General features: G+C 55.0%; 1 protein-coding gene across 3 annotated transcripts in view; it reads left to right on the top strand.

Moving 5' to 3' along the window:
* The window catches only part of LOC119105439 (synaptogenesis protein syg-2), a 51,829-nt gene that overhangs the window by 11,178 nt on the left and 15,593 nt on the right, over positions 1 to 25,058 (top strand). For 2 of the 3 annotated variants that reach the window (XM_037228906.1, XM_037228920.1), the window contains exon 2: positions 23,782 to 23,916. In XM_037228906.1, the coding sequence (XP_037084801.1) occupies positions 23,782 to 23,916 (135 nt within the window). Of the gene's footprint in view, positions 1 to 4,588; positions 4,624 to 23,781; positions 23,917 to 25,058 lie in introns of those variants that run through there. The other variant, XM_037228912.1, reaches the window with a different exon arrangement.

Here is a 25,058-nt window from a genome sequence, read left to right as displayed (position 1 = left end):
GACGTCCTCGGCCTTCGTGGATACACGCTGGACTTATCATGATTGTGTGGGCAGGGTGCACCAATGCGCTTTTCAACACTGATATGGGGAGGGGATCCTTGGATCGTCTGACATGGGTGCAATGCGCTTTTGATGAGATTTGGTCGCATTTCTTTCTTATTTTGCTGGGAGAATGTAACTGACTTGTAAAGAAATCCTGCATCCACTATTGGATATTATTTTATACATTGTAATAAAATGGGATACTGGGAAAAGCCAAGATGCTTGAAATAATCTTAAAAACCGTGTTAAATAACATCCCATAAAAACATTAATTAAGTGAAATGAGCCTTCGCGTCAATAATTTGGTCGAGCGATCGGTGACCAGGAAACATAGTTTCATGTAATAGCGTAGGTGATTGCGTAGGCACGCTCCCCTATCTATGCTGCTGTACTTATGAACTCAACAAACAACGGTGTCACACGAAACGCTGACGTCACAATCGACAGCCGACTGATCAGAGCAGACGTTGATGACTGATGACGTCATCTCATCAGCTTATCTAAACGCTGACGTCACATCATTTCCCTGGGCTGCGTTTCCCACCGGCAAAGTACCTATCTGAGCTGCTACCTATGACGTCAGAAGTGCCAACTTCATACACATGCGACTCCACCCAAGTCGTAGGAACTGTTGTGACGCACTACCCTATGACGACATAGGTTGACACTTTCAGGCGGCGTTTGGCAATGGGGAACGCGGCCCTGACCGGTAAGAAGACCTCTCCGCCGGCCGCCAGCCGGTCAAGCGCTGGTGGCCGTAGCTTTCCGACTCCTGACGTGCTCCTGACGGGTGTCGCTGGTCACCAGCTAGCCACCGCCGGCCACCAGCTAGCCACCGCCGGTCACCAGCTAGCCACCGCCGGTCATCAGCTAGCCGCCGCCGGTCATCAGCCAGCCGTCGCGGCCGCCGCGGCGCCCCTGCGCTAGCCTCATGACGTCAGCGCCCGCGCCAGAGGCCGGCCCATCTCGCTTTTCACGGGCGCGTCGAGGCTGGCCGATGGCAGCCATGCGCGAAGGCCGCCGGCCGACACCCGACCCGGAGACGACGTCAGCGCCGTGGTGTCGCCGGCGACGGCGCGTCCTCAGCGGCCGCCGCGCCTCGGCGGGGGACGCCGCCCCCAGCGCGCCGGGGTCACATGGCGCGCACATGGCGCCGGCGCCCGACGCCGCGGGTCGAGCGGGCGGGCGTGTTGTGCGCCGGGCGTCCCATCTGCTGCACCTGTCACCGGCGGCCGTGCGGCATCGCTGACGGATCGATGTGCTCGCGCGGCCGGAGACGGCGCCCGGGCCGGTGGGGGTGGAGGGGCGAGCGCTTCGGGACCGTCCCCATGGCAACGGCGGGCGTCCGGCGGCAACCGCCGGCTGGCCCTGACTTCAGGTCGCTGATGGCAGTGATCTAGCCGGCCGCATTTTCGGTGGTGTTTCGCATGGTCTGTCCCCGAGATCGCTGTGCTGCTCCTTGCGCTGGAGTCGGCCCGAGTCACGTGAGAGCCGCTGTGCATGACTCCGACTCTGAAGCGGCGGGGGACAGCTGCGGGACAGCTGCAGGGAAGGCGCGTCGGCGGCCACCGACTGACAGCCTGTGTCACGACACGTGACACCGCCGTGTTGGCACGTCCCTCGGCCGCCACGGACGCCGGCAGGTGTCAGCTCTGCCCCCGGCGAGGGGCGGGAGGGGGGGGGGGGGCGAGGAAGGAGACGCGCCACTGGGGATCGAGACGCAGCCGGTTCGTTGGCTTGCGACGTGTACAGCCCTGGAGGCACGAGCGATGGCTTCAGAGGCAACCGACTAGCTGCTTGTTTACGCACCCGGTAAAGCAAGTGCAATTTCCTGGAATATTCCCATTAGATCAGTAAGTCAACGCTCTCAGGGTACATGCACTTACACCGTCTACACATTGCACGACTCATCTGGCACGAGGATGGTGAATGAGCTCTTACCATTTTCGTTATTTCATTTGATATCCGCCATATCGCCTGGACTTTCTGTGATAAATGGTTTTTAATTCGCTGAAACCTATCAGAGTTGGTATTGTCGCCGGCCGTCGAATCTTTTGACCTTTCAACCGCTGAAAGACCATCCCTTTTCAACCGAACGGGTGCTGTCAGCGTTGCGGGGACAATAGAGTCATGTGTCAACAGTCGGCCTCCGCTGGACAGAAGGAAACCAACATAAATCGGCGCCGTGGTCTTAGGTAATATTGAAGCGCTCGGTTAAAGGCTACACCATTTCCCAATCCACAAAATAAATTGCGCCTTCAATTTAATGCTCAAGGAAGATGGATGAGGCCAGAAAGCCTGAAAGCAATCAAAGCGGGTTTGCCGTGGTTTAAGTGCCTTCAGAGCTGCATGCAGAGGCGGCGGTCTTCCGTGTGCTCTTGCCACGCCCAAAGCAACCACGTCTATCGCCGCTGACGGTCTACAAACAGATGCAGCCGCTTGCTAATGCTGCGGGCGCTCCAAAATCAGACAGACGATCACTGTGAAATCTGTTAAAGAAGCACTGCCCGAAATAAGATCGTCCACTGCATCATGGGCCGGGTCAGTTTCATCTCGTCAGCGCGCCGACTCAGCGCCGCCCTCCTACGGCCTGTCAAAGTTGGGCCGCAAATCACGAAACGTTTAACTTGACGAGCAGGCGCTTCCGCGCTCGGCCTGGTCGAGCGGGCAGCACGGGCTCGGAGCGGGCAGCACGGGCTCGGAGCGGGCAGCGCGAGTTCGGAGCGGGCAGCGCGGGCTCGGAGATTGCAGCGCGAGTTCGGAGAGGGCAGCGCGGGCTCGGAGCGAGGAGCACGAGTCTGCGGAGCTCATATTGATTGCGCCAAGCGATTGGGTGACAAGACGTCTGGCCCTCGGGTGGGCCAGGCGCAGCGAAACAGGAGTTGGCAAACTGGCGGCTGGGCGCTGGGACGTTCCGCCCAGTTGCTCCGAATCGCAACAAACAACAAAGTGAGTCATGCAGTTCAATGCGAGAACGACGGTGAAACAACGTGTGCATTCAAGTCATTTATGCTGCGTCAGCGCATAGTCAACAGCCCTTCCGACTGGCCTCGATGATAATGCCACGACCAATAGCTAGGAAGCATAACTGCCGCGGTATTTATCTGCATTGCATTTCTGTTGCGCTTCTTGCCACCCTTCTCAGTATTCAGCACTTAGCCTTCATCACGACTCCACCGACGCGACGCCGCTACACAAGTTTTCACGGTCGGGAGTCTCCCCAAGCGCGTGCGTGACGGCACGGGGCCGGCGCCACAATGAGGCGACGACACCTGCGGGTTAGGACGATGACGCGCTCGGCCGGGCGGAAAACGGCTCCGGCCGTGACAGGAAGTGGCGGCGGCGGCACCCTCGGTCCGACCCGGCACCCCTTCGGCCGACCCCTGCCATCTCCGGAACTAATTGGTCTGCCGACAAATGAGCAGTTAGTCGCGGCGGCGGCCTGAGGTAGCCCCCCGAAAGGCCACTGTCCGACGGCGCCGTCGTTTCCGGTACGCGCCTGACGTCGGCAGACATCTTTTGACCGGCTGGGGTCGCGGCGTGTCGAGATGCGCCGCGGGCGCTCGGGTGTCGCTGGCTCCTGGGAACCCACACGGGCGGGAAGTCAATGCCACACATCACACCACAAGCGGATTGTGGTGGCAAGTACATGGACCCCGCGAGACTTGTTGAAATGCAGTGTCACCTGGAACTTGGTACGTAATGGCTTTGAAGAAAAACGTGCATGCCATGGAATTCTCACAATTATACGTGGACTGTCGTCCCCGTCAATTTCAGGACATTGTATACACAATGGTTAATGATCCTTGGGAGTGCCACGTGATAAAGTAGTGCTAAACATCGAGTAGGTGATATCGGATAATCGACTCGTTGGAGACGGCCGGAGGAAGAGCTGCCTGAAACTAACGGTTTTGATAACGGCATTCACCGGTGTGGATAGTGAAACAAATACATATTCCACGTTTACAAACCTATTGCCTGAAGGGATCCGCGCAAATGAACATGCTCATAGCATGAACAATCCTGAGATGTTACGGCCATTGTCTTATGCGGAATTCACTTACGCTTTACGAACAAACCACTTGGCAGTGACTGCAGCTTGACCGTTTGGAACGCAACGTGATCTGAATATCCTTTGTCTGCAATTGTTTTTCCTTAAGCGATGACTTTGCAGTATCAATTTACTTTATTTCGCCGAAGATGCTCTGTTACGCATCGATGTAATTAAAAGAGCTTCTGGCGTTTCATTCCATGGCACACTTATAGGCGGATAAGCGCAGCCATCAACCCTTGAAGCCGCTGAAATGACCTATGTCGTCTTCGGACACATCCGAGTCGTATTTCAAAGCGCGTAATCTCCTGACCAACGTATCACTGGGCTGTCAGCTCACGGCGAAGCTTAATGAGTGATCTAGCCGTCGCCACCGACCTCGCTGCGAGGAGACCAGTCGCGCCCCGAATCCCCAGGCTCACGATCCAATACTCTGTTCATTTCCAGGTATGTCGCGGCCCGACTGCTCCCGATCGCGTCGGGACTGGCCGCGGACACCTGCTGCCAGCCATTGAGCCGCCCAATGGATGGTGAGGTCCGGCGTGCGTCGCCGAGACGCGAGAGAGCGCCGCGGGTGAGAGGACGGAGAGGTAGGGTGCTGCCGGCCCACCGCGAGTAGGACGCCCGGCACTTGGCTCGGGAGATGGGAGCACATCTGTGGACATAACGGATAACGCGCGCGCGTGCGGCGGCTCGGCGCGCCCAGCGCAGCGTCCGGCGAGACGAGGCGGCAGCGGCCTGCGAGGCGGCCGCTGCTGCGCCGGGCCGCCGAGCCGGCCGGAGAACGGCCGCAGGCGTCGCCTGTCAGGCTGGCCGGCCGGCCGCGGGCCCTGCACCTGCTCATTAGCCCGTACTCGGCCCGGCACCGGTTCAACAGCCACGGAAGAGCTGCGCAGGCGGCGCGGCAGGCTACCGCGCCGAACGGCCAGGTCGGGCTGCCCTGCCGACGCTGCCGCGGTTACGGCGCGGTCCGGTCCGACCGACCGACTGATCGAACGGAACGAGGCGTTTTTTTGTGGATGGGGGATGTGGGCTGGTGGTCACGGAGGTTCTGTCTGGGACCACAATACGGCATTAGGGTCCGCAAGACGGTTGTTCGTCACCCGTCACACCGCGGCTATGGCCTGTCGTAATGGCACACCGCCTCCGCACAACCCGTACTTACCCGGAAGGGTTACGCCCAGAACGGTCCCGGAAGTTCACCAAAGCAGCATCCCGCATGCCGGCAGCACACAGTTGGAGGCAGGGTGGTTGTCAATTAGGGCCAGCACCGACAAGTTACTGAAAATCATGTACAGATTTTGCGGGGCAATGAGTTACAGTTTTATTTTATGCCAAAATGCTAAAATGAGAACAATGATGAAACGGCGTCGTAGGTTTATCGTCAATTAAGTGTTTTGGCTCCACTAAGGTAATTTATCTTGATGTTGATCTAAAGCTGTGTTCGTAAGCCGTCTCTTGAGACAACCCGCAAGTTTTACCACTTTTTCATGAAGCCGTGTTTCATATCCACGTCCAACGGTACGACCACTCAACACCACGATACAGCGGCAAGCTCGTCCGTTGCAGATCCGTTAATCCCGTCAGAACCCAACGTCAGCCGTCTGCTCTCACCTGCTGCACACCTGCCGCCGGCGTCTTGCGGTCGAGCACCCTGCAGTCATCTCCGACCGAGGACGCTGCGCGCGCACGCGTGACGGGGCGATCGCGTCCTCTGGCCACCGAAGCGCGAACGCCGCCGTATCGTGACGCGGTGCAATGCAGCGTGCAGACGGCTCATAGCGCGGTATGCGCGGCGTGTCGCGCGCCTGCGACGGGCGGCCGCCGGCTGGGGATTTCCAGGCGGTGGCGAGGTTGTCTGGTGCCGGCTCGGCAGCCCGCGACCATCGGCGGGCGATCACCGCCTCCCCGCCGCGGCGGAGCGGCCCGATGACATCGGCGCCGGCGGCACTCCGCCGCGGTGGAGCGGTCCGATGACATCGGCCCCGGCGGCACTCCGCCGCGGTGCAGCGGTCCATCGGCGGACGATCACCGCCTACCGGCCGCGGCGGAGCGGCCCGATGACATCGGCAGGCGATCACCGCCTCCCGCCGCGTAGGAGCGGCCCGATGACATCGGCGCCGGCGGCACTCCGCCGCGGTGGAGCGGTCCGGTGTCGTCGGCGCCGGCGGCACTCCGCCGCGGTGGAGCGGCCCGATGACGTCGGCGCCGGCGGCACTCCGCGCGGCGTCGGCACACGGCCGCGGGGTGAGGTGCCGCGCCTCCCGTGCAGGGAGGGACGGCCGGGCGCCGTCAGCCCGTCGGCCATCAGCGGGTGCGGGCCGGGCTGCACGCGACTAATGCCGCCAGCGGTGGCCGGGCGAAGATGGGATTTCGGGTGACTGTGCATTTCAGCATGTTATGTGTGCGATGGACAATGGGGATGCCTAACTCGCTGTTCAATGGGAGCCTAGGCTCATGCACAGACCTGGATACGAACCAGGCTCATGGTATGTATTCAGACCACAGGCCTATGGCCTGGATACAGAGCATACATACCATGCAGAGCATAGGCCTATGCAGGATACTGGAAACAGACCGGGACATACACCGGAATGTGGGCCGGGACTATGGAACTAATTGCAGATAGGACTCCAACCGAGACAAGCACGGAGACAAGGGACGGGACGCAGGTGAGAGTACTGATCAGAATACTGATTGAGTACTGGCTATAAACAGGATCGATGCAGACCAGGATCGATACAAGTACCGAAATGCAAACAAAGATAGGTGCAGACTGGAACACAGACCTAAAACGCAGACCTGGGACACAGACCTGGGACTCAGACGCGGGACGCAGACAGGGACGCAGACAGGGACGCAGACGGGGACCGGACAGGGACCAGACAGGGACGCAGACAGGGACGAAGACAGGGACGCAGACAGGGACGCAGACTAGCGCTAGGTGTGAAGCGCATCACCGAGCGTGATCAACAAACAACACAGACACGCGCGGGCTCATTATAAGCAGGCAAGCACACGCACTACGCAGTCACTCCTCGCATATTGGATGTTGAAGGGGACGGATGCGATCTTGCATTGGAGCCTGCATCACATCAGTCACAAACACATCGGTCACAAAACATGGCGACTACATGCTGTCGATGTTTGCCTGTTCACGGCTCGATGTACAAGGCATGTGTGGACGGGGCGCAACACACCTTGTTCAGCATCAGTATGCACGGAGGCCAACAGCGGCGACACCGAAGTTTCGGTGTCGGCATGTAGCAGCGCCCCAGCCTGTCAAACTTCCCGGAATACATCGTTCCATCTCAGTCAGCCGTGCGCCTCCGAGTGCGGGCGGCGGCGTGCCCTGCCCTGCACCAGGGTCTCACCTCTGGTAGCCCGCCGCCCTCCCCTTGGACGCATTGCAATTAATGCCGGTTGCGAAAAGTTGGCGACTGGTAATTGGGGAGCGCGAGAGTCGAGCCGGGCCATCAAAAGTTACCCCGCCTGCCCGCTACAGGCTGGGCGGGCTCCTGGCCGCCGGCGTGACGCGGAGCGTCTGCCCGCTGCATCTCTGCAATTTGCGCGTCAAGAAGCTGTCGTACATCGGGTGGGAACCGTCATCTCTCTGCTCTAAGCTCCAGCCGCGTTCTCGCGGCTGCTGCTGCCTCGCCTGGCTTCCGTGTGAACGCATAAGTGATGGGAGATGCTCCAAGCCTCACCTCTGTCCTCCCCGTGTCTGTTTCTGTTGTTTTCTTCTAGCCGTGCAGCGCAGTGTCTTATTCTAGGCAGAGTGATTTGCATTGTATACACAGGCTTGCATTGCATTAGTATTTACGTTGATGATGGCTGCGCAAGGTTATGACACGCAGAGATCATCTTCACGTTGCGTATAGCCGTCAGAATGCATCCCTATACGGTCATCAAAGGACTTCTTATATCAGCATCTCAAACGCTGTGGAGACTACGCTTACTGCAAAGTCGTAAAGCTCTCACGAGAACAAGCCAATAGTCGTGCTCGGAAGACGTCCGGTAGCGGTCGTAAAACCTCAGACGCCTTTGGTCTCACCAGCATAGACGGCTGCGGCCGAATACGACCCGCGCCGCCGCGGTCGCACGGGTCCAGATGGGTGGCGGCTGTATCGTGCTGCTCGCCGACGCGGCAAGTTTTAATTAGAGCCACTCCTAATTACGACTGGTGCGATGTAAGCAGCGGTGGGCGGAGCCGCGCACGGAAGGGAAGTCGCTTCTGGCTGAATAGAAACGTCGCTGTCCGCTCCAAGGCTCTAACCATGTCATTATTCATGTGAGCACTCTTGTCCTCCGTGTCCCACAAGGGGACAATCTCTGCCCATTCATGTCCAAGGTTGACGTACTTGGCGGTCGCACACGGAGCGCTCGGCGAGCGTGACCGACTCCCTTCCTCGGTCGCAGCGCTCCGGAAAAGGCGCAGTTTCTTTCGGCGTTAACGCCTGACGGCGTGCGTGGCAGATGCTGCTAATTGGTGGCGTCCTCAGGTAAACCATCCGGCCGCCAGGAGTTAACAGCACCGCAAATTTGCCGGCAATCATGCGCTTATTACGCCAAGATGTAACACAGGTCATTAGCGCGGTCAGGCCGGGCGAGGGAACACTCCCAGCTGGCGGCGGCGTTGCAGGCTGACCCGGCGACCCTGGCACGGCACCGTCGCCGGCAGGGGCGCTCTGGCCTCCGTAAGGGCAGCCGCACCAGGCCGGCGCTGACGCCACCGCGCTGTGACGACTGACATTTGCCGCAACCAGGCCGAGAAGCAGGCATCGGCAGCAGGAACAACGCACTGGTGGACGTCGGTGGACAGTGGTGGAATGTCAGTCACGTGACAGTGGTGGAACATCAGAGGAGGTCAGGGAGTGGTCTGAAACGTTCTTCGACGCACGCTTTCATAAGTGTTTTCTGTACTGCATTTAGTCGTTACGTGCAACTTTAATTACACACAACATTTATTAATTTAGTACCACATTTGTTTATTATGTACAGCAATCATTTATTACGCACAGCATTTATTTATGACGTACAGCATTCAGCGGTAAACAACCCTAACTTACCTGCTCGCGCAAGGATCAAAGAAGGAACTGTTCACATTTGTCTGAACTTTTTCTTGCAAATTTTAGACCAGGTCAGATGACATATCATGCCTTAATTGCCGGCCTGCGGCGGCCTCTCGCCCCTTTAGAAGCCATGGCGCCGGCAGCGCCAGCTTCCTGCCTTGTTTATCAAGACAGGGGCTGCCCGGTGGTGGCCGGCCTGTCCGCAGATGGCTCGGATGGTTTGAAGCCCGTGCACCAGCCGTGCCCGGCCGCCCCTCGGCCGCCGGAAACGCGGCCGCCGTTCACACGATTTTACTATCTGGCCCCGGCATTAATTAGATGACGTTCGATAGCATCAGAAAGGCGCCGGAGCGGCCGTCCCACGACCCCGGCCCGGGGTGCGTCACCCTGCCGCCATTGTCCGAGACGGCTGACCCCGCCAGCCGAGGCGGACGGTCGGGTGGCATTCTGGCTGCTGAGGCGAGGGTTGGGCCACGCAACCACCCAACTTGGGTGGCACCCTGGCAACCAAGGCGAGGGTTGACTGAAAACCGGTCAGCCGGGGTGAGAGTTGGCTGACGCCCAGCCAGCCGGGTTGGTGGTTGGTCGACACTCGGCCAGCCGGGGTGAGGGTTGGCTGACACCCGGCCAGCCGGGTGACGGTTGGCTGACACCCGGCCAGCCTGGATGAGGTTTGGCTGACACCTGGCCAGCCGGGGTGTGGTTGGCTGAAACCCCGCAAGCCGAGCGGTCATTCCTGGCAGACGACTCCGGTCGGCGGGTTCGCAGTTGTCCGGACCGGGCCAGATCGGATCGGATCGGATCGGATCGGATCGGATCGGATCGGATCGGATCGATCGGACCGGACCGGACCGGACCGGACCGGACCGGACCAGACCGGACCAGACCAGACCAGACCAGACCAGACCAGACCAGACCAGACCAGACCAGACCAGACCAGACCAGACCGGACCGGACCGGACCGGACCGGACCGAACCGGACAGACCGAGCGGGACCGGCCGTTGCAAGCCCAGCCGTTGAGGATCAGCCGAGCCTACAGTCGCGGGGGCGATAATATGTGCGGAGTTCCACTACGTCCGCTCGGCGGAGCGCAAGATCGCACGCTGGCAACTGAAGGTTTGCCAAGCAGCCTGGCAACAGAAGGCCTGCGTGCCACGAGGTAACGGAGGGCTGGAACGATTTTCTGGGTGCCTGAGTTTCGGCGAAGTCTTTTAATGGCGCACTCTTGGCTTTCAGGATTGACATGCTTCGGAACATTTCAACCGAGCCTTCTAACTCGTAAGCTAGATATATCCTGCGCTCGTAATATCCAATCCACGTGCATCCTGGCATCCTGACACTTTGACACCCTGATGCCCTGACATCCTGACATCCTGACATCCTAACACACTGATACCCGGACACCCTGACATCTTGACATGGGATGATGGCTGATCAAGTGCTTCCATATTCCACGATAAATCATATTTCATGTCTCTGGACGGTAGCTGACCGCCACGTCATAGGTCCAGACTGCAAGATTGATAATGAGCTGGGCAGGGGTGTGGAGGGTCCCACCGCACCAACTCTGCAAGAACGCCAGGCAGATGAGACACCGCAACATGACACGACATCACGGAGGCACTGGGAACAAGCGCAACAGGCAGAGTGCCGGAGTCTCGGGACAGAGGCACGGTTGTGCCGCGGGCGGCGGCTGGAGGGCGGGCGGTGGCCGTTCCGGCCCCTCACTCAGCTGCCGCCTGCGGGTGACGGGCGCGCGAGAGCGGCGAACATGACGCATCAGGGGCGCCGGTCAGCGCAGCCCCAAGCCCAGCGGCGAACCCGGGCGACGGCGCAGGTCTCCAGCGGTAGACCATACCTAGCCGGCGCTGTGTTCTGCTCTGGCAATGCGACCAATGGCGGTGGTAGGGGTTGATCGCGGTGCTGGGCGTCCCACACGGTCGTATTTCCGCACAGGTCCATGGATGGGAAAGGCCTTCGCATGACACAAGCAATAACGGCTGTGTGACAGCTGTTTGCTTGGCTCATGCGAATTTTACGGAGAGAGAACTTGCACCTCGTGTGTGAATTTTGTGCCTCTGCGAGAGTGCACGTGACATTGCGAAAGTGTTGCGCCGTGTTTATAACCGTCTTTTTGGTTTCAATGTGTTTTCTCGCTTGCGGTGGGCATATTGGCGTGGACTTCAGAAAACCCACGACTCGCGAGAGATCCCAGCCACATCTGTGCATATGACGGCGCCATGTCAACGTCACCGGGCTACAACCACCCGTCAGCGGCATCGATCTCCAGGTCGCCGTTCACCACTATCGGCTGAGCTATTGCTATCTTTTCAAGGTCCAGTGTGTGCCTCATTTGTGGTTCAACGCATGAATGAAAGTGGTGTCGCCTTGTCATGTTCACTGGTTAGCAGTACAACCGTTCCGTTCGCTAAATTAGAGCAAAATAATCGTGTTCTTTGCACGTGACGCTGACAAGATGGGATCGTATGCCGTTTACGAAACGATGATGCTATTGTGTTCAGCTCACACACCTGAATCAATAGAAGTGATGTAATCGTATTCCTTTCGCGCGTCGATGATCTGTTCGTACACCCTTGCGCCCTTTGAGAAATAATTTAGCGTTTTTCTTTTTATAATCAGTTTAGCACTGATCGGTGCCTTTTTTAAATCAGTGTCTCAACCAAGCGTGCAGGTCATAAAGGCTTCATCGTAACAGGGCGTGCCATGTGCTGTTTTACATTCAACATTCGAGGTTTTGGTGCTGTTCTATATTATAACCACAGTGTTTTGTGTTATTTGTGCCTGCCACGAGGCAAGGTTTCCTGATGGACAGAGCTAGGGACGTAGCCAAGGGAACGACAACCATTGCTCCCCTCCCCCCTCCATCCACTCAGCTACCCACACATTTAACCGATATATTTTCACTAGATTTTAGGCAATTTTGCAGGTGTTCTGCAAATAACCGCCGGACATAGGTAATATTTAACATTTGTCGTGCCCACCCCCAAAGAAAATTTTGGCTACGTGGCTGGTCACAGCGCATGGTGCCACAGCAATGTCTTTCATGGCTTGGAGCTTTATAGCTACGGTGCAGTTTCGGACACTGCAGCGGTAGCCTTTCATCCCGCATTTACCCAAGGCTATATTCAAGCCGTAACTAAGAACGTCCGCTCTCTTGGGGTATGCCACCAAGGCAATGACAAGATTAGCTTGCAGACAATAACAACTTCCGAGCCAGTGTGCGTCGCTAATGCTTTTCTGATCTGGGGCTTTGCATGGCTGAGTACTTGAAACTTTTGCTTGCAAAGCCGATGACGAGAAGGGCGCTGTTTACAAGTAAATGTCTTGAAGCCAGGAAAGTTCCTTACGTGGAATGGTGGGCATCAATCATTCCTCTTTTGGACAACAACAGGGTGATCAGTAAAGAAAAGGCAAAAAGCCCTTAACCTCAACAATTTGTAACAAGATAAGCAATCATCTAAGCTTGTTTTTATTGCCGGGTAGTTTTTGGGATAATCACTATTTATTCCTCAGCGGTGGCCAATCAATGCTATCGAAAAAAGTCAAACTCGCGTCAAGGAAACGCAGAAATTCACGCACACATTAGCAAACACTGACTCTGATGCAACAAAAGCAAACTAAGCGACCCATCCACAATGCGTCGCCTAAGTTACTAATACACTAAAACAAGTTCGTTCACCTGTGTGTGTGTGTGTGTGTGTGTGTGTGTCGTTCTGCGTGTGCACATTTTTTCAACTAGATGCAGCGCACATTTTTTCAACTAGATGCAGCGCACATATGGCGGCACGCATTGGTGTCCATTTTGCACTACGATGAGTATAACCCTTGTGATGATCTATGGCATAAATTCACACCTGTCCGATACCGATGTTTGTCACAGCGCACGATGGAAGGGGCAGATTTTGACATTATGAAGGAAACGCCTTTCATATGTGTGAGAGTGACAAATTGTGACAAGTTCAAGTCGTCGAAATTACAGCGCAGAGCTCGAGCAGCGATGGCTTTAATGTACTGACACGTACAAGACTGCCAAATGACGCAAACGCTGGAAGTTTTTAGCGCAAAACGAATCAGGACACCCTTTGCATAATTTAAAGGAGACTGTGTTCACTGTGTTCCAGACCTGAAGGTGGTGCTATAGCAACACCAGCGGTCTGGCATCTGCGCCGTGAAATAGGGAAATCACCTGAATTTTGCAATTCTATCGCGTTTTGTGTTATTTCGTTGTCTCAGAGGGATGGGTTTGTGTTAAATTGTGTGGGATTTTTATACATTCCTAAGGCATAGCAGCCTGGTTGAATCACATTAGTGACATCTTAGTTAACTGATATATTCAAACATAACGTCAACGTGCCATGCAATATTCGATCCCCAGACGTGAACCGTGGTGTACGGCTCAGAACCTCAGCGTCGCTATGTTGCATGGCTTCCGTGCTGTTCAGTGCCCAAAGTAGCAAATAGCGTCTCATTTGTACGCGTTAGTCACGCTGCTTACAAGGTAAAGGTGCAGATGCAGGTAACAAGGTGGGGAGTAAACAGTCGCAGGCTGTTGTTGTTGGCTGAGAGTCTGTCAATGGTTCGAGAACACTAGTTTCCATTGACCTACGGATATCCCCCAATGGTGGCACTAGAATAAAATGTACGGTGGTGTCCATTTAACAAGGGCCCGGGTGGCCGGCTGGACACCCTTCGCTCGAGCGGGGGGGGGGGGGGGGGGGGGTGAGGGGGGTCAATTTAACGCCCCGAAGATCTCGGGAACTAAGGAAACTAGAGACACCAAATGTACACAGTGTGTTAATCTGTACGTGAACTCACTTAGGTCAAAGCTTGAAGATACTAAAGTCGTGACTTTTGGGTCAAACAAGGTCAAATTCCTGGTTTGTCTCCAAAGTGCCCCCAGAACCTAGATAACTGTTCCTAAGCAAAAGATTCCGTGCTCACTTAAGGTCGGTGACCTTTTTTGACCTTTTGAAGGTCATGGTGACCAAAATAATAGAAGACGGCTCTGGGTTTTGCATTTGAATAAGCGACAAAGATTATGCGGGCAGTATGTTCCTAAAAAAATGTTGACCTGGGTCATTTTGGGTCCATGACCTATTCTAACCTCGAACAAGCCCATGAAAAACGTATAATGTGGTTCCTGCTATTAATAAGTTTGAAATGAGCACCAGAAACTATTCCATACAGCAATCCCTATAGCAATAACACAGGCTGATTTTGACCTTGGCCTGACCTTCCTTCCCGACCGTAGGTCAACGTAGTTAACTCATTCAGTGTTTATTGCCTAAGAAAGCATCTCAGAGATGTATGACTTAGTCTAATACTCCGTTCTTGCACCAGATTGAGCGATTCCCTAGAAGTTACCTTCGCTGAAACCATGGCCTGTCTTTGACCTACCATAGGTCAGCGACCTTACAAGGTACATCTTAAATGTTGACTCGAAACGATCCGCTATTCAATCGTCGACTGCTATGCAAGGTTGGGCGCGGCTACGCCGTGTCATTCTGAAACAATTTTGGAAAAATGTCGGGGGGTCAACTCGACCCTCACCCGAGGGCGTGTTAACTCAGTTAAGTTTTGACCTGGTGACGGTGTTTGAATTGCGGTTCTATTTCAGTCATGAGGTCAGAGGATACTGACATGTGTGTACCATTACAACTTGATCCATTACCGCGCACGAAAATGATCTATTATGTTGTGACATGCACTACATTACGTCTTACTGGTGATGTGAGCAATGCTTCCTCAACGTTCGCAGACATTGGACGCTTACTGTAGAAATGACTGCGGTCACCGCCTATGTCGAAAGCCAGGTGCCGTTTTCAAAGCAGCTATTTTCGAAAAATGGTCTCCATCTCTGGTCGAATCGCATCAAAGCCAATGATATCTGTCCAGAAAGGGATGGCAATCAGTGTGAAATGCAAGGCAAACAAAATGCTGCAACCCAAGCTCTCGAATTAAGCGCTAAGTTTCGCCCAGAAGCAGTTTGTTTTCTTCGAAACGACCTGTTGTGAAAATCGTTATTATTTACCCTCTCAGTACATCCGAGCCTGATAACTTCGTTCCCAGCCAGCATGCAGGCGGGACGTGGTGACTCACTGCACACCAAACGAGAGCGTCATTTGACGGTCGGAAATGGGGTCTGCAGGGTCAGGGCTATGGCGGATGATCGCATGACATTACACCCCAAAGCCAGCAACTCAAGCAAGCTCCCACGAGAAGACGTTCTGCGTTCTTGCGGTCACAGATGATCATGGGAGCAGACAAAAGACCGTTGAAGGCACTTTCGGGTCGTATGGCGGGGTGTGTTAGAGCCACAGGGGTGTCCAGAGAGGGGCGCTCGCAGGAGCCAACGGTCACGATCCGCGTGGCACCCGGCGCCAGCGCGTCGCACGGACGGGCTCCGCGGCAGGTGCTCGGTCGCCTTGTCTGTCGGCAAATCTATGTCCTTTTGCAAAAGAAGTGCCAAAACATTATGCGCCACCATGGCCGAGTTGCCAAGCCTGTGCTTGTGTTTCATCTATGCAGCGTCAACCCTTGTGAGGTATGAGGCGTACAATTGCAACGAGTGGTACAACAAAAGTGAATTTTATAACTGGAGGCAATCACATGAATCGTGCTGAGGTTGGGCTGCTATCAGTATGATCGTACCCAAGTCAGCACAATAAAGCATTGCTAGTTTGCCGAACGAATGTGGAATGCATGTTTTGTTTCATAACAAATTTGGCTCAACAAGATGCCCGCACAGTGGAGAGGTGGTTTCTACTTAGTGACTTTTGAAATTGAACCATTGCACAAAAGCATTATTCGCCTGTATTTGGAATTATCAGGTATGGATGATAACGATAAATAAGTCATGTTCGCGAGAAGGCAGGACACCGTACAATGTAACAATAACATTCCTCAAATACAACTACGTCCTGTTGCTCAGAACGTCAATCAGCACGATGCCCGCTGAGAAAAAACAATCTCTGGTTGGTTCTGACAATGCTTTCGAATAGAGACAACTTCAGACCGTTGATGTCATCTGCTCTACTTTCTACACGGGTTTGAAAACTGGATACTTTGACATTTAATATTAATGACACTTTGTGGTGCAGATACGAACAGATATTGTCACAGCGCTTTGTGTGGCTGCATTTAAACTCGTTATCTTAATGAACGTTGCAGAGCCACTGCGCCGAGATGATTTGCTAAAACATTCAAAGCCTCTTCCATTTGGCTGGCTAGCCGGACGGCACCCCGACAGCCTTCGCTCTCAACTCTGACAAGCCCCGCTGACGGACCGAGGAATGGGCTGCAAATGGCCTGATTTCCCGCAGATATGTAAAGTGCCGCTGTAAATTGGACGCGTCATACCCCGCCGCAGGCGTGCCGCCCAGTTTGCGGCTTCGCTGCCACAGTTTCCTGGCGAGTGAGGAGGGGCATATCCATCATCTCCAGGCGGGACAAGCGCCATTTGCGGGCAATCTCGCCGGCCGGGCCGACAGGAACGGCACCGACGGTGGCCACCTTACCAGCGACGGGGCGCCGTCTGCCTGTCCAGACCCGGCGGTCCCTGCCAACGCCGGCCCGCGCGATCCGGTCGGTGGTCTTCCTCAGCCGAAGGTCACGGAACGGACCTCGGCCTCGTGGAACGACCCAGCTTGGCCGTGAAAACGGCGTGCTCCCCCATCCTCCCCCCACCACTGTGACCACAGACCCTTAGTGGCCCCCCCCCCCCCCCCCGTTCAGATGAACCCTGACACTTGCGGAGTAGGGCGGCCACTTGTCACGGGACACCGGTCCTGGATCCGGTGCCCGTGACGTCACCGGGACCGTGAGACGTGACCAGCGCACGGCGCTGATTGGACGGCGGCGTCCGTGAACATCACCCCGGTCGCTTGGTCATCTTACCAGACATCCGGAGCGCCCGGCGGCCGGAGACGACCGGGATCGGGCCTTTGATGCCTCTGGAAACCCCAGCCTCAAACGGCGGTGCGCTCGTGCTGTGGCGTTGAGACTCCAATACACGATTGCAATCGCGGCTGCCTCTGTCGGGATGATCCACTGCTTTGAATTTCATATCTTGCATCCCATCGGAAGCCGACTGATCTTTCCCTGCAGATGCGGCTGCCGATCCTCAGGCATATCTAGGATATGATGGGGGATGTTCCTCTACGAAAACATTCATGCCACTCTGTGCTGCCACGACCGGTAACGATATGATCCAGCCAAGTTGAAGCTCAGCCAGTCTGTTCTTGCTCCTTTGGCCTCCATGCTTTGAGTCTTATCGCACATCACACCTGCCACGCGACAGCTAGCCAGCGCCCCCGGACCCTGTACCGGCCGGCGGTGGGGTCACCCTGCATCAGACCGGAAACAACCGCGATATCGCAGCGGGCCCCGTCTCCTGACCCTGAGTCGTCACACCGGTGCGGTGGCACGGGGCCACCGGTCTTGATGGCGCGATACGGGGCCGGTCGCACCGGCAGGTCGCGACCGTGTGCAGAGGGGTGGGGGCTGGGGTGGGGGCTCGGGGCGCTCCCGGCAGTCATCCGGCGTCCTTCGGCTGTCACGGTCTTCGAGACAGCCAGGTCCTCAAAGCAGCCATAACGGCATTTCAGTCAGCAGTCCCTCGCATCCAGCTGCCAGTGTCCATAGCCATCCGCACAGCTGCTAGTTATGGTAGCAATCCTTGCAGTTGGTTGTCCACATGGCGTCCCCCTCAGCTGACTGTACATCAGCAGCCTTCGCCGTCGGTGCAGCGGCTCTCCGGGTCCTCGCAGCAGTCTTCGGCCCTCACCTGTACCCGCCAGGATCTCCGTCAGGAACTGGGTCGCACATCAGTATCTGGCCGGATAGAACGCGAGAGTCCTCCCCTGCAACCGCGTAGCTAATGGTCCCAGGGCTTTGTCAGCTTTGTGGAAGCTCTGAATTACGCCAGCATCAGGTGCGGCGTGAGAGGAACCGTTTCGGAATCTGGGGCCTTTCGATTCCACAATCTAATTCTTAAGTTACCAAAGCTGCGTGAACGATGCCGTCGCCAACCGGCTTTAGATTAATATCCTTGGTTGCAGCGTTTCTTTTCATGTCGTGGGGGATGGTTTGTGTTCCTGTGAACTACTTTTCGAGCCCTTGGGAGAAGAGGTTACTTAGACAGTTTTATTAGCTTTAAGCACGATACATTACGATCGAGATCATGTCCAATGTGCACGTCCCTACCCATCCTGCTTGAATGGATCAGCCACGCCCCGGCCCATCGGAGCGCTTTTTCGCCGACTAATCCTTTCGGGACAGACGGCTTTGGTTTGTCGCCTGGAATGGCCCCCAGACACCGCGCTGCGTCCGAGTTGATAAACGACGCGTCGTTAGCGGTCTGTCAGAATGCCCGGTGGCCCGTGAGCGTGGCCCGGCATCTGCAGGCGACTCCGAAAAGTGCGCCACCATCGTCACGCTCACGGCTGCAAAAGTGCGCCGGTTAAGCCGCGCTGGTGGCAGCCGCCTGTCACGTGAGATCCGCGCAGAGATGAGCCCTGACGTTGGCGCCGCGGGACGCCGCGCCGCGGGGCCGTACGGTGTCACGCGTGGGAAAAGAGCTGCTGCTGGCGGGCACGTCCACGCGTGAGGCAGCTGCTGTTGCGGTCTCGCCAGCCAAGCAGCTGGCCTACCGTTTGACTGGTCTGAGTTTAAGTCTGTAGATTCGAGCAGTTCCGACAGGCAAAGCCATGTTGATGGGGACGACATGAGGCTATTTCACTGCTTCTGATGAACGGCGGGCTTATGTTGGTAAATATGCAGTTTGTAAGCTTGCATGGGCTTTCAAGCGAGCGTCAAGCCGCTATTTCCAGATCTCATTAACTAGGATTTCATTATTGCCTCTCATCGTGATCCCCTGTCATCACTACAAAGACAAATCCCGTATGTTAAACCCTTCTTTATCTTTGCAACTAAACAAAATGCAAACAGCTTGGACATTTCGAACGAGCATGTCACACTTCACGGCTGCCTGTCCACCTGCTCGGGTCTGCGGGTCTGCCGGTCTGCCGACAGTCTGCAAGGCATTCTGAATAACTCAGCCGACTTCCCTCCATTCAGCCAATACAAAGGCTTAAGCATGGACCTCGCCATGACAGTACCAATGTCGAGCATACACGCCATGTATCTTTGCATTGTTTCTGCCGGCAGACAGTATGATGAATCAGGACCTTGGTCACGAGACAGCATGGTCCGTTGGTGAAAAGTTGTGTGGTTATTACGAGGTTTGCTGCGGTGTTGCTTTGCCTTTGCAATGATCTGCAAACATTGTGAACAGAGATTCATTCTGTTCTGAAACCTGTTTTTACAGCACATTTCACTGTTGTACATCATTTTAAACGTGCAAGTCTTCTCTGGAATAAAGTAATGTCATAGGAATTTGATAACAATTCGCTGAGCTTTCCTCACTGGTTATAATAAATACTGTCTGCCTATAAATATATATATATATATATATATATATATAGATATAGATATATATATAGATATATATAGATAGATAGATAGATATATATATATATAGATAGATATATATAGATATATATATAGATAGATAGATAGATAGATAGATAGATAGATAGATAGATATATATATATATATATATATATATATATATATATATATATATGTGTGTGTGTGTGTGTGTGTATGTATGTGTGTGTGTGTGTGTGTGTGTGTGTGTGTGTGTGTGTGTGTGTGTGTGTGTGTGTGTGTGTGTGTGTGTGTGTGTGTGTGTGTGTGTGTGTGTGTGTGTGTGTGTGTGTGTGTGTGTGTGTGTGTGTGTGTGTGTGTATTTATTGTTTGACAATTCCCCGGGTATGTCCACCATGAAAACTCGAAAAACAGTCAGCTTATGTTCCCTATGCTCTTTCGAACGCCCCCCCCCCCCCCCGCTCCGTGCCACAGTCACATCCATACAAGAGAGGTATAAAACATTGTGCATTGCGATCTACTGATTTTTAAATAGTTAAAACACGTGATCTTCCAACGTGATATAAAGGCCCGACGACCACAACGCTAACTCCCAAACACCCACCTAACTCCTCCGCGATTGGCGACAACCTGTCCGGCGCATTTAGACGCCGCGATCCCCGCCGCCCAGCCGCTTGGCATGCTGTGCAGGGGCCCTGTTCGGTATCGCGCCGACTCGATGGGCCGTGTCCCGGCTCCCGCACCGACGCCGTCGGCGGGCCGGGCCGAGCCGGGCTTATTCCGGACCCGCGGCCGCGCGGCGCTCCGTGGCGAAATAGCCCGGCCCGCTATTGGGGCCGTGTGGACGGCTCGCTGAAAGGCCGGCCGGCTGTCCGGGGCTAATCCGCGCATCGGGCAGTCGGCGAGGGGATTCCGTGGACGAGGCGGCTGCTGTTTGTAGCGTGCATCTTGGGCCGCTTTTCGCAGCATGGTGCTCCAAACCCGCTGTTGACTGTCGTTTGTAAGGCTGCTTTTGATGGCGCATGTATTCGCCTTGCGCTTTGTCATCCCCCGATCACCCAAGTTGTGTGTTTAGTGTCTTTTTAGTTTTTAGTTTTAGTGTCTTTTTAGTTTTAGTTTTCTGTATTTCACGACCGGAGTGATCCGATAAATGCCCCCTGAGAAGCGTAGGGAAGTCTGCGTTGAAGTGTGTGTGTGCTAGCACTCGTATTTTACCTTGGATTCTATCTGGCATTAGATGTGCAGCCTGTTGGTGAACAAAAAAAAAACAACAAAGAGCTGGCTCGACGTCCAAATGCCCAGTACCGCAACAGCACAGCGAACTGGCAAGCCGGGCACGCCATCCTGCTCCGGACAATCAGGCTCCACCGACCACGAGGCCGCCCACAGTAGTCTTAGTGCCCCGCCCGCCTTCGCACAGTTTGGGAGTGGACATCGCACAGTCTGCAGCTGGCTGCCGCTGACAGCGGACAATGAGCCTATCGCTGACAGCGGACAATGCGCCCGGCCATCCCTGAGCGGCCCGTCTCACCCCCCCCCCCTCTCCGCCCCCCCCCCGCACCTCCTGCAAACGACCTTCAGTGCAGGGGCGGGAGGGGAGAGGGGGGGGGGGGGGCCGGAGAGCAGCTGCGGAGACACCGCCGCTGGAGCCGGAGGGAGCGGGCACCGCCGTCCGGAGGACGCCTCGGCAGACCGATGTCGGAGCATCCCCGCGCGATAGCTCTGATAGCCCCCGCCCATTGTGTCCTTTCACGACCCGTTTTCGCACGATAAGAGATCTCTGGCGTCACTGGGCTGAGAACAATGGCGGGCCGGAGGCTGTCCTGGCGATTCGGACAACCCATTCGAGCCGGCCTCTAATTGGAAATCGAGACGCTGATCTGTAACGAAAACGTTAATGGCCGACACACGAGCGGCCGTGCCGAATACCAGTGACGTCATCGGCCCGTCCACGGCAGCGTCAAGGACTCCATTCATGAGGATCTGTGTCGCCAGCGCATTGTCTCGCCGTTTGGCTGACACGTTGAGTCCCCACACGGCCTTGCAATGCCTCTGCTACAACGCTGGACTGGTGTTGGGCGTATGCAATGAGCATGACTTGCGGAGATGTAATCTGATAACGTATGTTGGGGGACATGCGGGCACAAATGGTGAAACCTTCCCCAAAAAGCACAACGACAGGCTTCTCCACGAATTTAACCTACTCTTCTCTTCATGTTGGGTGGGATGGGGCCTCACCCCAAAAATGATGAGACATTACATCCCCGATGACTTGTTGATGGACATCATGGACGTTTATCATTGTGTCCTAGCCGTTTCGGATTAGTTCCGTCGAAATCTGAACCGTTTCGGCCAACAATGGCCATTTCAGGGCACTGGAACGAAGGACGGGGTGAGTGGTGAGGTGCGACTGCGGCCATTTCGGAGTCATCAGCTACCAAGGCATATGCTCGAGCAAGATATCTTCTCTGGGAGGGGGGCGCTCTGGCGGGGCGCTCCATGCGTCACTAAGCCGCTCATAGCTGATGCGGTTGTTCCCCCGGCAGGGACGGGCCGTTGGGAAGATTTAGGATGAAACAGCGAGTGAGCGAAGAAGGGGTAATGTATTATGGCTGGCTTGGCGTTGTACATCTCTGAAATTGTCGTTACTTCGAAGGTTAGCCATTTACCAAGTTTGTTTCGGACCTCCTCATGTGCGCTTAGATTCCCACATGCGTCACAATGCCCTGTATACATGATCTTGTTTCCCAGGCCTAGGAAAGGACGGCATGTAAGCTAGGTACATTTCCCCCCAGTTTCACTAAAAGACACGCCATGGCACGTGTCTCCTCCAGTACGTACCTAGCCGGCACCCAGAGTTGCCAGAAGCCGCGCCTGGCCTGGGCGGTACATGAGCCGTGATGTTTACTCTCGTTTACGCCCAGCCCTCCCCGAACAGAGGACGGAATTTGTCCCGCACGATCTCATGCCACCCATCCAGCTTTCCGAGGTGACTCGACGCTGACACCTCGCTTCGCAGAGACGGCAAACGGCGGCGCGTGGCGCGCGGCCGCGCCGGCATTGTGCGGGCTCTCGGCCGTGAGATCAGATAGCATTCAGGGCTTGTGCCGGTTCTCGTTAGTTCCGCTCGGCGCCGACAGGTGGCGACACGGCGCTGACGTGTTCGCCGTGCACCGCCGGGTATTGTTCGTGTCCACGTCCACCCCGCCGCTCGTGTCGGGAATAGCCAGCTATTGTTTCAGATTCCGTCGACATGGGTCCGCAATTGCAATCGGCAAATAAAAACAACGTTTAATAGCGTTGTGTCTGGGCCGCCTGTTTTGGGCCGGCTGTAACCGTTTCGTAATTGTTTTACGCCAGTTCTGATCCTATTGTCAGGAATTATGAGACCATATTCGCTGTTTGAAGCATATGACAAAACCGTTCCGATGCAAAGTATATTTCAGCTTATTAAACCTCTTTTTGGGCGGTTATTTATCCCAGATGAACCGATGGGTCGGATCTCCTTCCGTAATTTACAGTGATACTTAAATACATGAGCATGGAAGGCATCTCTCAAGATTGCCCTAATATTCTGACGCACAATTCCCGTGGGGAGAGCCGGCAAGGTCATAACTCAGGGCATTTGAGAGCTTCAGCACGCTAGTATATGCGTCGATATGTCATGCGTAGCACTTGCATTCTGCTGAAATATCGCATTGGGTTCGATTCAGCTGATATTGGCGTAATTTTGGGAAGTTATGGTGGGATACTTCGTCTGACCAATGTTCCTGCGATAGGATTTTTCATGATGTATAGCAGCCATCTGGACCACAAGGGTATTCAGTATTATTTTGCATTGGACCTTGGAGTCCTTCGTTCAGGAATAGCTCGTGTCAAAAATGATGCACGCTCCGATGTGCAGAAGCCGCTCGCAGAAATCCATCACCATGAATGGCACAAACCTCTAGGTCTGTATCCAGGTCTCAATAAAACGTTTGGACTAGCAACGGCTAGGTGCAACACAAAGCACTAGAACACGAATTTAAAATTGAATATACAAGCAATCCTGCGGTGCAGTCAATGTACTTGCATAGCCGCATTGCAGCGTTGCCAACGGTGCGCAGGGAAGGCATGTCATGGTATCTCTTTCCGTTTGTTTCAGTGCTGTGCCAGCAGCAGCGGTTCCGGGTGCGACCGTCCAACGTCAGCGTGGTGGAGGGAGACAGCGCCATCTTGCGCTGTGAGGTGCACCACCAGGTCGGCCAGCTGCAGTGGGCCAAGGACGGGTTCGCCCTCGGTAAGCATTTCGCTCAAATTGAGCGGAAAATTAGGCCTCCACCCCGGCATGGGGTTATATATGTATATATATATATATATATATATATATATATATATATATAAGTTACGACTCGGTCATAACGTAGGAGAACCTTTGGGAACGAGTCCAGTGACCGCACTTTATTCCATTCACGCTCTACCAAATCTATTTACCGTTGTGGCTTCGGAAGTGACCATGAGCCTGTTCGCATGATGCTGTGGTGACCCCGTGTGATGCCATCCAATGCCATTGCCATGCCATGCCGTGACGCCTTTGCCATGAGAGATTTTCAAGCGGAGCTTATTAAGCGAGGTTGCCGTTGCCTTGTTTCTCATCTCCCCGGTCACGGGGCCATTGCTCTCAGCTGAAGTGCCCTTTGACCTAGCGATTGATATGTGCCCTGCGATTGACGTTGCCCTGCAGACCCAAAAACGGGATTTTTCCAGAGGTTTGTGTCGGCTTTTCTACTGCCAGTTCAAAAACAGCGCCGTTTCAGTGTAAATACTAATTTGGTGTAGTTACACATGCACGTGTTAAATTAATCATGTTAGGTACACTGATGTAGAAATATATGAACCCTGCAAAATCAATGCGGCGTTAGCTGCAGAATTAGGAAAGGTGAGATTTTTACAAAAAAGCTTTCCCCCACCATTTAGCAGCGCATTTCAGCATGTGCCGCTCACCGCTACCATATGTGAGTTTGGTTACCCTCGGTTTGTTGCAGCTGGCCCACCAATGTTAGCCTCATCGGCATATCAGTGATGTACTGGGCCCTACAGAGTAGCTAACGGCCGCTAGAAATCCCTCAGGCGCTTGCATTATTATACAATCACCGGTGCCACCGTATCTTAGGACACGACCAGATTTGGAACGTTAACTTGTGGCGAGGCGTGGCCCGAGGCGTCTCGTGAAGGGACCAACACCGACTCGGAGATCGAGGGGCCTCACACTGTGGTAACGATTTTGTGTGGCGGGTGTTCTGCTGACCTGACCTGACCTGTCTGGAGCGGGCTGTGATGCTCGGCTGGCGATTTCAAATCCATGCGTCTCCAGGAATGTTTATCGGTGGGCATACGCCTCCGGGAAACTCCCATCAATGTTGTTTTGGTACGCACACGCCG

The sequence above is a fragment of the Pollicipes pollicipes genome, unplaced genomic scaffold (genome assembly GCF_011947565.3).
Source record: "Pollicipes pollicipes isolate AB1234 unplaced genomic scaffold, Ppol_2.1 Scaffold_2555;HRSCAF=2994_pilon_pilon_pilon, whole genome shotgun sequence".
Classification (NCBI taxonomy): Eukaryota; Metazoa; Arthropoda; class Thecostraca; order Pollicipedomorpha; family Pollicipedidae; genus Pollicipes; species Pollicipes pollicipes.
This window is presented reverse-complemented; position numbering and strand designations above follow the sequence as displayed.